Source organism: Protopterus annectens, chromosome 8.part0 (genome assembly GCF_019279795.1).
Source record: "Protopterus annectens isolate FY-2018-M chromosome 8.part0, PAN1.0, whole genome shotgun sequence".
In the NCBI taxonomy this organism is placed as follows: domain Eukaryota; kingdom Metazoa; phylum Chordata; order Ceratodontiformes; family Protopteridae; genus Protopterus; species Protopterus annectens.
The window spans coordinates 1,380,266,814-1,380,285,394 of NC_056741.1; the positions used below are offsets into that span (position 1 = coordinate 1,380,266,814).

Sequence of the window (18,581 nt, forward strand, 5' to 3'; positions counted from 1 at the left end):
CTGGTGTGCCTTCTGTGTGGGGTCTGCATGTCCTCCCTGCGCTCGTGTGGGTTTCCTCTGGGTGCTCTAGTTTCCTCCCACAATTCAAAGACATGCATATGGAATGTTTCTCCCCGGGACTCACTGAAAATTGGCTTTGTTCCAAGTTGGACTTTTCCCACTAAACAAATGTTTAAAAAAAAAAAAAAAAAAGTGAGACTTGTGTGTACATCCAATGAAGAAGTGTCCAGAACCACAGGCTGGATAAAAACTATTTATTTGCAAGTAAACACTCAAGTATAAACACTAACAGAAAAAAGCTGCTTCCTCAGGCATTACAAAGAAGTTGTGTCTGTGAGGTAAACACTTTAACCATTATGTCATCCCCCAACAGTTGCCTAAATTTATGGGGCAGTTTCACATTACAACCCCATTGCAGACACATAAGAATCCGCTGTTGCCACCTGGGAACTAGGCAGTCCACACCACCATGCTCAGAATACATGCTTATGTACACAAATCCCCACATACATTCCATTTCTTGCAAGTCCACACAGCCTAAAGAAAGGGGGGAAATATGAAGCATGAGATAAATTACGAATAGCACTAACTGGGGTATGACTGTTAATGTCTCCAGCTTGAGGATATTCTATTTTATGCACTGTTGCTCAGTCAGTGGAGGGGGGGGGCAAGTAAGACTCTAGCAGCAGTGACCAAAGGTCAGTAGCAGGGGGTATATTTTTTTTCATCAAAGCCTAGTTGGTTGGTGCTAGCAGCCCTAAAAGAAAACCTGTTGTTGTGTGTGTGCATGGGTGCAAATTCCCCACCCCCACGATGAAAGCCACACCTAAAAACACTGATTGAAGTCATTAAATCATAGTGCAACTTAAGTAATTTGCTTTGATATAACAGGCTGCAATGAAACAACAGGTTAGTCAATAGTGCTGACAAAAAAAGAAAAGAAAACTACAGATAAACAAATCAGTGCATCATTTACTATAAAGAAGCATGGAGCAGCTGACAGGAAGGTATAAAAAGGCTCATTATTATAAAAGTTGTGGTTTTATTCAGAGGTCCTTAAGCTGAAGCTCATCCTAACAGTACAGTGACTTCCTTTTTAATGACAAAGAATAACTTCTGAAGTACCAGTAGTTGCTTCTCATTCAAAATTTGGTGTGAAGCTGTTAGTAGCTATTGAAATGGTTTTGTTTTAAGGAAGGCTGACTCTCGCTTTCTCTCCTATTTTTGTATATAAATGTACTCTTCGCAAAGCTGAAGAATGATTACCCCTGCTCTCTTACACCAATCATACCCTGCGTACCTAGAAACTGCAGTAAAATGACCAAGTTAAACAGCACCCTCAAGGGGCCGGCAATCTGTCGTAACAGGTGACATCTGAATCAGACTTGCAACTCAAGGCCTTTTCCTTGCAGTTTAATTCCTAAAGATGGTCACCTGCAAGTGATTCCTGTGCACTGCAATCTTAGCTTGGTGACATATGACGTCCTGGGGACAGAATCCATCCTGTTGTGTGCGCGTGCACTTCCATAGGTTAGTATTAGGCTAACTGCCCTTATGGGCCATTTTAAGCCTAGCCAATTACCCCATGTCAGAATCAAACCCTGTACCTTGTGTTTCTAAGGTAAGCACCTTAACCATTACGCCAACCTCCCACACCTGTCCATATGACATATACCTGTCTTCTAGCTATGCCTACTTCTTCACCACCACATCATAAAAGAGCCTGAGCAGATGTGGCATTGATTGGTTATAGAAAACTTGGAGAAAGGAAATTCAGGACAGCATTTAGTTAGACAGAATCAGTTAAAAGAAAGGGTGGACAGAAAAATAAACAGATTTGACATGCCAAATACAGTTAACTGCCCACCACAAATAAATAAATAATAATAATAACCACATGTGGGCAGTGACATTTAAAAAAAAATTGTGAATATCTACATTATCCCTGGTCACAGTCTGTTTTTATTTTTTTCTGAAACAAATCACACTATCATAAAATTATAGCCACAGCCTAGTAAATTTCAAATACGACAGCCCCAATTCCAAGACAGAAGACATTTTTAAGGCTAAAATAAATAATGGAGTTTCTTATAATCAGGTTGTTTTATTTGGAAAAAAACTAAAACAACTTTTTCATTTACAAATAATGTGAACTACTCTAGTGCATCAGTGCATCCACATTTAAACTTGCTCCCTGATTCTTAAACACATTCTTGCTTTCTTGATAACCTTGCGCATGGATGCAGCTATAAGTTAAAGATCAATTCCCTGAATGACTCTCTGTTACAGAGTGGAACATTCTCACTGCTGCTTGTACACAGCCATTATAAGAAGTTTCCATAAGACTTGACGAAGACAGCTTCCTGTGCATCAGTACTTCCCATATTCATACTTCAGCTTTAAATGGAAGATAGAATGTTGCTTACAATTACACACAACTGAAATTTTAGGTTTGCATGGTATACATAGACACGAAAAGGAAGCACTCTAATTCTCTTCATTTACTTAACATAACATCAGTCCTTGCTTACACTTTCCAGAAGGGAATGGGCCTGTTGCACCATTCCTAGGGTTATATGGGTACTTTCCAAATGATAAAATATTATTTTAAAATGTTGCGTTTATCCCTCCCCAAAGGAGACCGTTCTCTCTTTTCTGTGACTCACCCCACTCAACATACAATACACAGTTTTTACTAAACTTACTGCAGTAGTTATCCCTATCATTTGCTCATCTATAAAGGCAGCAGATGCCACAAAATCAGGAAATGGAGACGAACTTAAAACTGCAGGAATAAATACTGAGGTAGTTCTTTACAACTATACAGACATGGAGTGCAAATGCCCTGAATAAAACAAGGGCTTGCAGACAGAATGGAGTAGTCAGATTTTTTTTTCTGATAATGTTTTGACTAATGAAAGTGTAATAAGCTGTTTAAAGTTACTGTCTGTTACACAAATATGTGCTAATAGTTCTTGTATCTCTACTTCATAATTCTGTTAAACTGCTACTATAATATGAAGACATGACCACTGGAAATGTCATTTCCATTAGTCATACGGACAAATACTTTATTAATGCAGCTGTACAAATGGGATAGAAGCAGCTATATATGTAAACATATTTAAGTTCTTGAAATTATCAACTCTTTGTTACTAATGGTGTGCAAAAAGTTAAAACGCAATTGTGGTGATCACTAAAATACATACCTCATCAAGCCATTCTTCTGATGACAAATTTGTCTCCAAATTTGCAATGTATTTGCCAAACAAGTCTGACATAATTCTTTTTAGCTACAAACTTAAATTTCTGACTTTGGCATAGGAATTAGAATCCTTAAGGTACTTTCATGTATTACTGTAGCACTTTTACTCGTGTCATCCCACTCTGCAGAAGTTGACTACAAAAATCTACAACATCTATCCATCACTGCTTCAAGTAGCCAACAAAAGATATCAAACAATCCCTCTCTTTGCAAAGAAAAACAATTTATCCTCTCTTAGCAGGCACAAATGCAATAAAAGTGTGAAACCTGGAAATCCCAAATAGTACTGCACTATACCAAATGTGCTGCCTAAAAATGGATCCAAAAAACACCTGTATTATGAAGCACCCACTGCAAACACAAGGGAGCATTTTCATGCAAAGACGGATGCTGACAAAAAGAGCAAGTCCTAAACTGTGACTGTTACTTCTCATAAAAGTTTCAGTTTGGCGAAATCCACTACAGAAATAACACAACCAAACACAGTACAATTAAAGGAACAATCTTCAAGATCTATTTAAAAAGGCACATCAATGATTTCTCCACAGCTACCATTTTTTTCCATGTAAGATTGTAGCTGCTTATAGGGCTTCTAATCAGTATCCTCTGCAGAAGAGTATACAGACATGTTCTCCACAATTGATATCATTAACTGTACATTCAAGTAGCTTTAAACTGTGATAAATTATTCAAATCATGCCCCATACCTCAATTTGTATGTTATATGAACCTTAATGTAAAATTCTAGTCTAATTTTTGCACTGCACTTTTTCTTCCAAGGCTTCTGCCGAAAATGGAACTATCCTAGTGAACAGGTAGAAATACATAAATAGATTAATTAAATTAGATTAAATATATTCATGGGAATACAACTCATTGGATCTCTGCAAGTACACAAGGCAATGAAAAAGGACGATACAGACATACATAGAAAATTACTGCAGAATGGTGAATCAAATTAAATAATCATTATTACCTACATAACCAAAGTAGCCAAGCCAGAATGTTGCAGGGTAAAAACAAAAGGCAGAAGCTACCAGACTGTGATGTTCTGCACAAGTACAGTCACACTGATCACATTTCTGTGAACAAATGCACCCTCCAGAGTTTAAGTTTCACTGCAACGATTAAGAACAAAGAAAAAAATTAACTATGTACGTAAACATGAAGAAGGCTGTGAAAGCTGCAGTGGAAGGAAGGTACGCTCTCTAATTCCATTTACTCTGTTTCACAGAAAAAGTGATCCTCTCAATACAGCAGCATGGAAGGCACTGTTAAACTCGCTAACCCACTGGTTTGCCAGTCAGTGTTCCCAGTTTTAAAGAGGCAAAAAATTAGATCAACGTGCTCCACTCCTTACACATACAAAATGACAGACACATGAAGATAATTTTGGATTTCAAAATAAACCCATAGTATTCTCCCTCTTCACTCATACACAGATTTAGAACTACAAACCCTGCAAGTTGCACTGTTACAAACACTGCAATATTCTGAAGGCAGATTTTGGACAACATAGTTAATGCATAAACACCAAACATCAAGTGAGACTTTAAAAAGCAAAATTAATCTTTAAAAAGAAATATGTCTGGGCTAACAGAATGTGCATCCACTGTAGCTGAATGTACCCCATTTCCCAGCTCATGTCATTTATGTGCACTTTGGAACAGCGGCTGGTCATCCACAATCCACAAATAAATCTGGATACTCTGAACAGTTATGAGACACAGGTCCTGCTTTGCAGAAGCGCAAATGCTTACCATGACTGTTTTCACATTATTTCTGGAAAGGAATGGAATGATGCCTCCATATCACAGTTACAATAATGCCAGCTGGTAGAATCCAAAGGTCACCTGTAATTTGTGAACTTCATGACATCAAAAGATCATCTGCAATCCATGAACATCATGGCATCAGGAACTGACAGGCCAAACAGCATCAAGTCAGCACTGTGTTCTTCATTACCTCAGGAAATCATAGAACTTCAGGCTGGTTTCTTTCAAATTCCAGCATTCTTAAACATGTAGAAAGTGAACAGTGTAGCAGCTCTGCTGAGGTCAAGACCTCACACGCATTACAATAAACCACATCTGAAGTAAAATAATCAGCTGAATTTTCAAAGGAAATTATGTTATTTTAAAGTTTAGAAAACACAAATCTTATCCCTTTGTACAGTATCCAAGTCATTATCCAGAGTCAGCAGGATCTAGAAGGAGGGGAGAAAAAGAATGTGTCAGAATTCAACAAGTTATTCTACACTCCAGATCACCCAATTATATATCATATGCTACACAACTTCAGCAGTTATATTATACACAGATTCTTGAGTTAGTACAGTGATTTTAAAAACAAGGTAGTTAGTGCTGCTCAGTCTTGCAAGTGAAAACCCAGCTGCCGCTGTATCAGTGCTGAGGAGAAAGCAGAATCTAAAGAAGGAATCTTGCAATCTGACTTTAAAACATACTGGTTAAGTTGTAGCTTCAGTAGTAAGTTTTGCATGTCCCTTCTTCTAGATACATTGGTGTTAAAATAGGTCCACAGATGAAACTTTCTGTAGATGTGTTAAAGCTCTTAATCATGAAATGAAACACTTACTCATTACCCTCCCATATACACCCACAATGAGTGGGGCATATAAACTTAAGCCCCACTTTGAAAGCTGTAATAAAAAAGCCTGCTCTAACCCTGCTTGTTCCGTCATCTAAGCAATGCTTATCTGCCAAATAAAGAAATTCCACCTAGTAAGTGTCTCATTTCACGACTAAGAGCTTTAACAGATCTAAAGAACATTTCATCTATGGACCTGACTTAAAAGAAAAAAAAAAACAGGCAAATAGACTACATAAGCAACATTATCTACACTAGCACATAATTAGAAATACTGTTCAAATTCAAATGTTTTACAAAAAATACAGTCTAAGAAATGGATGATGCCATTCTAAAATTGTGCCTCCAATGAAAAGAGGCATAAAAATGCAGAAATCAGTCCTCAGCCAGCAGAAACATAAAATAAAGAATTGACAAAAATAAATTAGTTACCAAATGGATACACAAAGAAAATAAAATTGTTTGGAAGAAACAAAGATATAACAGCTAAGGTACTGAGAAACTGTGCAAGAAACATAGCAGAAGGCAACAAAGAAAGCACAAGGCCTTGATTAATTTAAGCACCTGAATAACCCCACAGGGCATTACAGACATCTTATTATGCCCAGGCAGTCCATAACAGGACTTCTGCTGATTTTTACGACTGCTTATGGACTGCTGAATAGGGCTGCACATTAGTAATCAGTACAATACTTAGTACAAATTACTGAGACAATCATAGGCATCGTTTCTTTGAATTACATTACTTGTAGTGATTTTAACTTGCTCGATAGTTAAATCCAACTCTACTTGTACACAAAATTTTTCCACAGCTTAAAGTTTGATAAATGCCTGTGAAAGCTTGACCCCAAAAGCCCCTTCTTATTCTGAGCATACAAAAGTACTGTTCCATTCTTTTACAGTTTTCTGGAAACAGCAGTTTTCAGAGCACAGGGCACACTTCAATATTACTGATGGAATAGGTTTAAAATAACTTTATGCTCTATGTTTTAGAAGGCTTTGCTTTTATCAAATCAGGGGTGCCACTTGGCTAACAAGGTTCTTGTTAGCATAACATCAGCCTTGTTGTGACATTGAAACATCTTCTTAGTTACACTTTAGGTTCATCTCAATACAGTACAACAAACACACAAGGAACAAGCTGTAGTGGACTTTGTAATGCTTCTTGCTTAAAAACTTGGAACCCCTTCCATCTCACAAGTTGTATAACCGAATCAAACAAAAACAGCAAATTCTGAAGAAAGTTCAAATAAAAGCTTGCACATACATTTTTAAGTTGAACGTTTGTGCCTGTCAAAATGGATACAAAGCTTACAAAAATGTTTGCATAACCTGTACAATACTTAGTGCAGCTGAGACATGCTGTGCTTTTCCCACTACCTCAAGGAAATTGTTTCTGAGTAAGTCCACAGAAGTACATTAGCTCATCTAACTTTCCTATTACTGACTTGAAGCAGACATTTCCCTAGTTTCCTGTCATGGTTACCAACTTACATTAAGTATCCTGCAAAAAGCAAAATGTGTTCTAAACCCATCCATACTGAAAAGATGAAGAATGAAACATGGTCATACAGCCATAATTAAGAATGACAAATGTGTGTTATGAAAGCAAAATTACAGGTGTAACTCCCATTTTTTCACAAGAAACTGTAGTAACCTTCTGAGTATTACCAGGTCATCTGTGCAGGTCTGATGTATTGAAAACATTTTAATGAATATAAGCCAAGTTACTAATAGCTTAATGAACTCTGCTTACAGCAGTACACTCTGTTAAAACAAGTTATTTTGTTACCAGAGGTTTAAGTATGGGATTAACAACCAAAGCTGTTAGTTTCATTAAAACAGTCAGGTTGCTCAAATTACCTGAAAGTAAGGGGAAGCATCTTCTTGTTTTGGCATGTGTAAGTTTTTCGTATTAATTCTGTTTACAATGATCCTTTACTGCTTCTCCCTTCCCAACCTTATCACTCTTTGCCCCTTGCTTCATTATTCCCTCACACTAATTTCCTCTCATCTTTATTTCTGTCCACATCTTGTCCCAAAGGTAAGCCAACCTGTAAATATGTAAACAGTTCTCACATCATTTAAATTACTTTTGGTAAAAGAAACCATGTAAATTGGTAAAAAGATTCCCACGTCTAGCTCATTAACACTACAACTTTCATGCTTTTTTGCTTATTTTTTGCTTATTTTCATCTTTTGTTTCATACAACATGGGTTTTCTTAAAAAAATAATACACAGATGTATGCGCTTAGCTTATCAACTATTTAATCAGGGATGCATAGTTACTGCCGTACATTACTTAAGTGTGCAGTAAAAATTTTCATCTTGTACTGTACATTGCTGTGTTTAAAAAATCAGCTGCTCTGCGGCACGGTTTTCACTTTTGTCAAGTTGTATAGGAATGAAGCAAGATAAAGTGTATATACACTCTTCAAACTGTACTACATTCTTAAAGTGCATTGTTAATCTTTTAAATTAGAATATTCTTGAGCTTTTCTCCGTAGGCATGGCTTTGCCAGTTGAACTGCTGCAATAATTAGATGAAAACAAACAAACAGTGTTTACCTTCTCGTTTTACAAAATTTACTCATCAATGGCTTTGAAAAATCAAGCAGATCATACAAAATAAGGAAAGGCCAAGTTCAGCCATGTCTAGGAAACATAAATCAGATATGAAAGGTTATATCACTGGTGCTACCATGCCTGTTTACATTGCTGGTGGAACAGCCATCAGGGGTAGCATATCCAATGAGTGATTATAAAACAAACAGAAGACTGCTTTGCAATTTACAAGAGATAGAAGGCTGAGGTAAGAAAAATGGAGCAAAAAAAGAAGCCAGAATAAACTGTTGTCTTTTTGTTAACAGTAATGAAGTACTGGTGCTGAAGTACAATGTGGAACTTATAAAAAAATAAGCTCCCTCCTGAAATGGGCAAATTCTACAGCTAACTGGTTTTGCAAAGTTGGGAGTAATATTAAAATAAACAGCACACACTAACATTCTTCGAGATGACAACTATCCATGGCAAAGGTGAGGAAGAATGCAACAGACAAATTAGCCAAGGAAGAATGAAAAGTAACAAAGAAATTATCAGATTTCCGCACTGTCAGGAAAAAAATAATTTATCATTTGTTTACTTTTGTTGACTAGATTAGTCCATGTAAGTCTGTAGCCTACTTTTAGAGGATATTCAAGAAGACCCAAGGTGCTATTTATATAGATGCTGAAAATGATAACCAGGACCAGGATCAGTTTTTGAAGGGTAACATATGGGAAGAAACTGACAGAGGGTTAAGGCTCTGAGTTGCTGTTGAGCTGCTTTCTAGGTGACTCTGAGCACATCACTTAACCAGCCAGTTCTCCCGGGTTACGACTGAAAAGGGATACTTGTATCATATGTGAGCTTACTCGGTTAATGAATGTGCAAAATAAAAATAAATAAATAAAAACAGATGAGATACGAGTTAACAAGAAAGGGTTTGTGATAATTCTAAATGCAAAATGTGGTGGACTGCTAACAGTATATGCAGTTATGTGACACAAGTTAAAGGGATGCGCAGAGAAACGTATGAAGAGATAAGAATTAGGGAACCAGGCAAATTATACAAGATGTAATACAACACAGATATTATGAAAAAACAGATATTTTAAGTAAACAATTTGAGAAAGAAATTGTGTATTCTTTGGAAGGCAAGGGTAAAATGATGTGGTGTTCCTCAATAAAAATAGAAAGACCTAATTGTAAGGTGGGTGGAAAATTGTCCCAATACAGTTTCAAACAGTTCCATTTGTTACTATCATAACATCCTCAGGACTTCATGGGGGTGGTTTGATTCAGAATTAAGGCATGAGGTGTACTTTGCCTAGAGTAGCAGTCTTTTTCTTGCAGCCCCGACACCACTGGTGGGGGTTGGAAGGCCATGGGAAGTTGCCCGGCCCTCTATGGTAGGACTATCATTTCTCATTCCATCAATGCTCCTTTCAAGGCAGGAAGGTGATGTGACAGTGATCCTCCAAACTCTTCAGCAAGGTGAAATGGGGAGAGAAACAGGCAGGAGACAGGGTCATTCTTGCCCTTGGGTGTCCCACAGTACGCGTTCTTTAACACCTACTGTACATTCTGTGAGGTCAGTCACTAAGTAACTGCTGTCTCTCATTCAAATTCTTTATTGTACCATCTATTAATTACCAATGGGGTGATACTTATAAGAAAGGGCATTCAAGGGTACTCTTGCATTCAACAAATATGGCTGCATTCAGTAATCCTTTCTTCACATTTATATATTTCAATATGGATGTTACATACTGTTTCTAAAAAGGCTATCTGACGTGCTAAATGGAGTCTTATATTTGTGGTAATCTCCCAATTAAGACAAATGATAGGATCCACAGATGGCAGAAAAGAGTGAAGTGAACAGGAGGAGAAAGCACAGTTCAAGAACATCAGCAAAAAGTCAACAAAGATGGTGAGAGCAGCAAAGGTGAAAATCAAGAGAGTTTCCTGAAAGTATCAAGATGGAATTTGTGCAGACCTAACTACCTGGCTGTGTTGGATTCTATAACCACCTGAAATACCAACTGATAAGTATACTTTTTTGCACTTGTTTGCACTGTAATGCATTTATATACATGTCCACTCTAGTCTGTCTTCAGTGTTTGTTTTTCCCACCCCCTCTCTCAATTGTTGTTGTATTCTTAAAGTTGGTGGCATTGGAATTGCCCGTCCCTCTGTTGTAAAATTGATTTTGGTCACTCCTCCTATTCCCATCTCATATGCTCACTCGACTGAGTACAGCAAGATCATTTGGGAAGGACTACTCCCCTTGCTTCTTTAATTTTGGACACTCCTCCCTGTCCCATCTCATCAGCTCAGTCTACTGAGTACAATGAGAGCATTTGGGAAGGCTAATCCCCTTGGTTTATTAATCTTGAACTATCTTCTGTTACCTCCCTTTCCACTCAAAAAAAGAAAAAAAGAAAAAATTTACACTTTATTCACTTGCTTTTATTGTAACTGTGTTCTTCCTACACTATCACCTTATTTGTGCTGTGTGCTCATAAGTTTTCAAGTGTTTTTACTCTCCTGTTAGTAACCTTATTAAATTTATCTGTTATTCTAAGCATCTTAACTTTGGTTTTAGCACTTGTGCTTAAGACCAGTTACTTTCCATTTAAGGTTTTTGTGGTCTACACTCCTGTGGACAAACCCTTATCAAAACCCTCGCTCCTTAAGTCCATCCAAGTATTCGGAACACTATGTCTGGACAATTCCCATAAGTTTCTCCTGCTAGTCTGGATGACATGAGCATACTGAGACGCTGTAGCAACTTCCTCATGTTTACTGACAGCCCTCTTCTCCTAGCACATAATTCTTCTACTTGCAAGAAATGCATCTACATCAGTAACCTGGAATCCATGCTCTCTCATGCCATAGTCAGTACTCCTGACAAAGAGGAGATTGCCAGCTCAAACACCACACCTCACACATCACATAGCCAAGTACAACACACAGTCACCCACCTATGTAGATGTCCTCAATAACAGCTTACCTAAACAGCAGAGACCTCCAAAACACACGCACAAACATTCCACACACAACACTAAACACATCACACATAGACAACACACCAGTGTCTCACAAACACAGCCCATAAGGCAAAACAATAAACCATCATAACCCATAAAACATAACAGTGAACCAAACATACTAGTCATTGGCGACTCAGTTGTGAGATGCACTGATGTCCCCCTCACAATGCTAGACAAGGAAAAGGTCACAGTCAGTTGTCTGGTGTCAGAATACGCCACATCACGCACGCATTTAAGTATTTCCACAAGTATGATTCTATCACTGTCCATGTTGGTGTGAATGACTTGAGACATACCTCCATGGATTATATGAAGAGAGATCTGATTGAGCTCTCAGAGTATGTGTCCCAGGCAGGTATGACCCTAGTCCTAAGCAGCATCCTACCTGCGCCAAGAATGTTACTACAACAACAACAAAAAATAATTGACTTCAACAATTGGCTTAGTTTCTGGTGTCATTCCAAGGGGATCAAGTGTCTGTCTGCCTGGGATGACATGGTTGACAGGCCTCGTTGCTTTGCCAGAGATGGCCTCCACCTGTCACCACTGGGATTCTGGCTCTCGCCTCCCCAAATGTGCCTTTTTTTAGGCTAGGTCCCAAAGACAAATCTTCCAATATAAAAGATCTGTCAAAAAGCAAATTGAAGGTCATGCTGCTAAACGCTAGTAGCCTTAACCTGAAAATGCACTCACTGGAGGCTCTCCTTGCACTGGAAAATGCCAATGTCTGTGCAGTCATGGAAACTTGATGCAGGGGTGCTGTCTGCACCCCTGCCTTTCCAGGCTATACCTCATTCCACACATTCCAACACCAAAATGAGGTTGGGAAGACTAAGGGTGGTGGAGTCTCTATCTTCATTAAGGACAGGCACACCTCCAGACTGGTCTGCCAGCAAGATGCACTGGAACTCCAGGTGCATCTGACAGTTGGCAAGACAACCATACAAGTTACAGCCAGCTATAGGCCCCCTTCATGACTCAGAACACCTACTGCTCTTACCTAGATCTACTTGACTCCATCAAGGTACTGCCCTTCAATTACACCACCGTAGACTGGGTGAACTATTCTTGCACTAATGCACTCGCTCAACGATTCCTTGACTTCATCAACTCTAACACACTAGACCAGCTCATCTCATCCACCACAAGGGGAGATAACATTCTAGACTTGGTTCTCACCAACATGGGGTGACCACTGCACCACTCCCATAGTATGTTCCTCCCTGTTGAGATCAGATCATCGGACTGTCTTGTTCGAAGTTTCTACCCCCCACCCTCAGCCGTAATCAAGCTAAAAAACTTCTCAAAAGCTGACTACAACCTCCTAAGGGAGGGTATCTGTAGCTTCACACCACCGCCCCCTCAGAGGATGCAGACAACTATGCTGAACAGTACGCCATTGCAGTATACAAGCACCTGTACAACTGGAGGGACTCAGTCATACCCAACAGAACTAAAACCTGCTCCTCAAGGAAACACAAACCTGTTAGGTGGACATCCTCTCTCAACAGGCTTTCCAACAAAAGGAAGAAACTGTTGTCCAAGGGTAAAAAGGAACAAATTACAAATTGGAAAAACTCCCTCCTTAGCCTCAACAAGCAAATTAGATCACTAGTGAAAACCTCTAAACCCAATTATGAATCAAAATTAGCCTCTGAAACAAAGGGAAACCACAAAGCCTTCTTCAATTATGTCAGGAACCTCCATGGCAAAGCCCAGGTTTGTTCTGAATTAGTACTTAACAGTATCAATTACATGGATCCTGTTGACTTAGCCAACCTGCAATCAGATTGGTTCAGCGCAAACTTTATCCCCTACCCCCTCAAAGGCCCTTTTGACATCCCTGATATTGTCCTGCACCTCACATCCCTATAGATCAAGTGTTAATGGCCCTATCCACATCAAAGAACACAGGACTGGCTTCGCCATTCATCACCCTATTCAACTACAGCCTAAGTACAGGCTTCATTCCAGCAGAGTAGTGAACTGCCACTGTCAGCCCCTTGCACAAAGGTGGTGCCACTACTGACCCTGGAAACTATCGCCCCATTAGCTAGATAAGTCTGATCTGTAAAGCCATGCAGCGTATTATTATAGCTCTCATAAACAAGGACATAGACAATCTCCAAGCACTTGACCCCACCCAGTTCGGATTTGTCAAGGGCAGATCTTGCCTGTTGAACCTGGTTGACTTCTCTGAGACAGTCACCAAGGCCCTGGATGAGGGAAGGTCAGGACATACAGCTAACCTTGACTTAAGCAAGGCCTTAGACACAATATTCAACTCAGGCATCATCGAAAAACTAACACAACTTGGTGTAAATCCCTATCTTATCAGGTGGGTAGCCAAATGGCTTACCGACAGGACCCTCAAGGTCAAAATAGGCACCTCCACCTCCTATTGCAGACCTGTCATTAGTGGAGTTCCCCAGGAATCTGTCCTGGGACTCCTACTGTCTGGCATCTACTTCTCAGAGGTCCAAGCAAAGACAAAAGGCCTGTAGCTGACCATGTTTGCAGACTAAGTTTGGTGCTATCACAGACTTCTCAAATGATGTTAACATACTGCAAGAGGGTCTCACAGCAACTAATGACTGGTGCACAAAACAGTGGTAAGACATTAGGATACAGGAGGAGGAGTTTCAGAGAAAACTGGTTGCCTTGGTGGGGGGGGTATATATTAAATTCTCGAAAGCCGACAATGTTGAATCTGACACTGTCAACACAAGAATAGCGAAACTGCAGAACATCGAAGAGGTAAACGGAAATCTCTGTAAGGGGAGATTTCCATTTACTTCAGTGTAGTGCGGTCTTAGAGTTGGTATATTTAAGTAGCGAGGGGTGTGGGGGCGCATAAGTGATTCGAATTGTTAAATATTCGATGTTCCAATATAGACCCGCCTTAGGGAAAATAAAGCACAAGGATCAGATGAGCTACCTTCTAGGGTCATTGGAAATCTGGACAGAGTGTTTGCAGACCAATGATGGAAATCATCAGCAGATCACTGGTTATTACAAAAGTGCCACAGGAATGAAGGAAGGCAACTATTGTAGCACTGGACAAGGGGAGAGGGCTAAAAAATATCCAAGGAACTAGAAGTCTGCTTGCTTAACAAAAGATGCATGGGAAAGTCACACAGAGAATCCTGAAGGGAAGACTGTAGTAGCATTTCTGCAATAATCTTCAGGATAGCAAGCAGCACAGCCCATTGATTAAAAGAGACTGCCAGTCAGACCTGATCCAGTTTTATTACTAAGTTACAAGTGAAACTGACAGAGAAGTACTAACAGACACAACCTACCTGGAGTGCAGCAAGGCCCTTGACTTGGTCCCCTACAGCAGGCTGACAGGAAAACTGGAAACAGGGAAATGGGGTACAGAACCAGGACTGAAAAAACAGCTGCATCACTGAATAGCAAGATACAGAGGGTTGTAGTAACAGCAGTAATGTCAAGAATTAGGAAAGTGACTAGTAGAGTGCCACAGGGGTCTGTCCTGGGTCCAGTAGTCTTATGTGTGTCTGGTAAAGCAAAAATAGAATCAAAGATAGTTGTAGCTCTGGAAAATGAGGAGATAAATCTAGCAAAAGAATTGGTAAGGCTGAATAAGTGGACAGAAAGGTGGCAGTTAAGGTTCAATGCAAGTAAGAGCAAAAAATACTGCACTTAAGCAAACCTGTTACAAATAAATCGGTTGGAGAAGAGGAACTCCTGGTGACAGCACAAGAAAAGAATCTTTGGGTGCTGACCACACCTGGAATGGGACATCAAGAGCAAGGCAATGGCAACAGCAGAATGCTGGCATGCAGCTTTATGGAGATACGATTCAGAAGCAAAGAGGTAATGCTTCCACGCTTGACGGCCTTGAACAAGCAACACTTTCAGTATTGTGTTTAGTTCTGAAGCCCATATAAGGAAAGAGCCATGAGGCTGCTGGAAGGAATCCATAAGAAAGTTATCACAAAGACTTGAGAGATGTAGGGGGAAGGAATAAGATCAGATGCTAGAGAAGCTGTACCTCTTCTCACAGGACACCAGAAGAGAATGGGTAAACATGATATTGATCTAAAGGACAATGCAGGGAAATGTGAATGTGTTATCCTGAACAGGAAGGTGGTGATAACAGATTGCACATTTTAGGGGCTCCCTACTCCCAGGATCTTTGAACTACTTTTTCACAGAAAGAGCTGTAGAACCAAGGAATGATATACTAGAATGGGTGGTAGAAAAAGAATCCAGAGAAGCATTCAAAAGTTTCTGGGATGGGTGGAAAAACAGTACAATGGAAAGCAGAGAAAGACAGGAGGCAGAAAGTTGAATGCATTTAAAGGGAGCAAACTACACAGGATTATGGTCTCCTGCTGCTGCAAAGCAGAAGTAAAACAGTTATGTGCGCTTACCATAAATGTAAATGTTCAAGTGTATTCACTGTTGCAGTCATTACATTTGGGTAATCCTGCTGGCAGGCTGCCCTCAGCTGGCCTAAATTCCAAAGTCTTGGGTCCTGGGTCGGCTGCTGTCGCCCCTTCCCTGGCATCAGGTCGTCAGTGGTATAAAAGAAGCAGCAGACACCATTTTCTTCAGTTTTTCTTGCCCCAGATGTCAGGTGCCCCCTAAAAGTGTAGCCAAAATGTATTTATATATAGGTTCATAGGTTCATACTAGGCTCTCTGCCCTAGTGCATTTATAAGCCTAGCCAGAGTGTGTTTGGCTTTCACCACCCATTTTAAATTAATTTTGCTATGCCCTTTTTTGAGGTTAGTATACTGTGCCTCTGTCTAACAGTGACACAGAAGTGATACCTGGGGTAAACCTACGATCTCCCATCCACTCATCAAGATTCCTCTTGAAGAGAGTCAGTGAAATGAAGGACTCTGCCTAACCTGGACTGGGATTTTATTCCAGAGTGAAGGGAGCCTCTGGGTTATGAATCTGTCCCTCCAGCATGTCCTATTTATTTCAGTGCTGAGGTTCAAGTCTCTCGGGTGCGTAGCTCGATGGGATTTGGATTTTCTGAGATGCAGCATGTCCATTAATTCCGGGTTGGACATGGCTTTATACGTCAGGCACAGATCACCTCTGAGCAGGCGGTATGCCACTGAGTAGAGCTGGAGTTTCTTTAACCGGGCACCATATGGCATCTGTTTGAGCCATTTGATCCTCTTGGTGAGGTACTTTTGGGGTCTTTCCAGTTGCTGCAGGTGTCTGGTAAGGTAATCCCAAAAGGGGCATTGTACTTAATTATGGGCCTGATGAGGGATGAGTACAGAGGCACAATGACCTCCCCTGATCTAGATGTGAATCCCTTCATGATTAGGTGGGCTATATAAAATGTTTTTCTAACCACTTTGGCCACGTGGTTGTCAAATGAGAGACTGCTATCAACTTGGGTCCCCAGGTCCCTAATTACTTCTTCTGTAATTAATGGATTACCACCAATGTGGCAATTTGTGGACACTTTGTTTTTGCCAAAGGGGATGACTATACACTTTTTGGCGTTTAGCTTGAAGCCATGGCTCTGGCACCAGTTGTCTGTTTCTATGAGGCCCTTTTGGAGGATGCTTGTGTCGGCTGGAGAGTCGATTATGGCGCCCAGTTTGCAGTCATCTGCGAACTTGGTCAGCCACAGTCCTTCCGTGTTTGCTTGTACCTCCGAGAAATATATACCGAACAAGAGAGGTCCCAGGACTGAGCCTTGTGGGACGCCACTTGTAACTGGTTTGGAGTCTGACATGGCTCCAGCAATTCTAACCATGTGGGTTCTGTCCTTGAGCCAGTTTGCAACCCATCTAGTGACATAGGGGTTTATATTTAAGCTGGTGAGCTTATCTATAATGCCCGAGTGGGGTATTGTATCGAAGGCTTTTGCGAGGTCCAGGTAGGCTGTGTGGACCACCTTCCCCTCGTCAATGGCCTTGGTGACTGTTTCAAAGAAATCGACCAGGTTTAAGAGGCAGGATCTGCCCTTAACAAAGCCGAAATGGGTAGGATCCAGTGTCTGTAGGTCCCCAATATCTTTATTTATGAAGTCCATGATGATCATTTCCATAGCTTTGCAGACCAAGCTAGTCAGGCTTATGGGGCGATAGTTTCCAGGATCCGTTGAGGCACCACCTTTGTGGAGAGGGACCACTGTTGCTGTACGCCACTCTTTGGGTACATATCCAGTAGTAAGGCTGAGATTGAACAGTAGTTTTATGTTTGGGTTTAGCTCTTCTTGGAGTTCATGTAGGACGCAGCCCGGGACACCGTCTGGTCCCATTGATGCTGTGTTTTTTGCTTTGGAGAGGGCGGCTCTTACCTGAGCATCTGAGATGTCACAGGGGCAGCACTCTGCTGGGATAGATATTCGCCCTTTTGGTGTGGGGGGGGAGAAGTTTGCGCTGAACCTGTCAGCTAGGATGTTGGCAATGTCTGTGGGTTTGGTGTATTTTTTGTCATTTTGGACTAATTCTGAGCATATCTGGGAATTCCCACCCAGGTTCCTAACATAACTAAAGAAAACCTTGTGATTATCCTTAGTGTCCTGGGCAATTTTTCTCTCGAAGCTGGCCTTAGACGATTTTATAAGTGCCCATAGTTTTTTGCTAATACTGATCAGAGATGCCTTCCCTTTTAGGGATTTTGCTCTATCATGTAGTAGCTTCCTCCTTTTATTGTATAGTTTGTTTATGGCTGGGGTCCACCAGACAGGACGTCTGCCTTTGGAGGATTGGGTCTTGGTTTTATTTGGGATTGCATGATCCATGCATTCCTGAAGGTGTTCAGCCTGGTGAGCGGGACGTCAGTGTGCCTGACGATAGAGTCACCTATTACAAGTGTATCAGGTGTGTTGTTTAGCCTTAAGGGCTGTGACTGTCCGGCACACTGGCTTTGTGAGCTATGTGTTACACGTGTTTTGTTTTGGGGTAGCGGTTGCTTGGGTGTCTGCTTTGGAGGTCTCTGCTGCTTAGGCAGATTTTTATTTAGAGCCTCCGAGTATGTTTTTGTGTGTTTATGTGTTTGGTTTGCTGTCGTGGTAGGTCTATGTGAGACTGGAATTGTAGTGACTGTGGTTTCCTTCTCCTCCTGACTGGTTACACCAGTACTGAGTTGAGAGAGCTTAGCCTCCAGT

The 18,581-nt window shown here is 40.5% G+C and overlaps 1 protein-coding gene across 1 annotated transcript in view; it reads right to left on the reverse strand.

The window, feature by feature from the left end:
* Nucleotides 1-240: 240 nt before the first annotated feature.
* Nucleotides 241-18,581, reverse strand: part of SIDT2 (SID1 transmembrane family member 2) — a 1,446,738-nt gene continuing 1,428,397 nt past the window's right edge. The window contains exon 34 of the mRNA XM_044080965.1: nt 241-5,471. Coding sequence (XP_043936900.1) covers nt 5,409-5,471 — 63 coding nt within the window. The 3' untranslated portion in view covers nt 241-5,408. The remainder of the gene's footprint in view (nt 5,472-18,581) is intronic.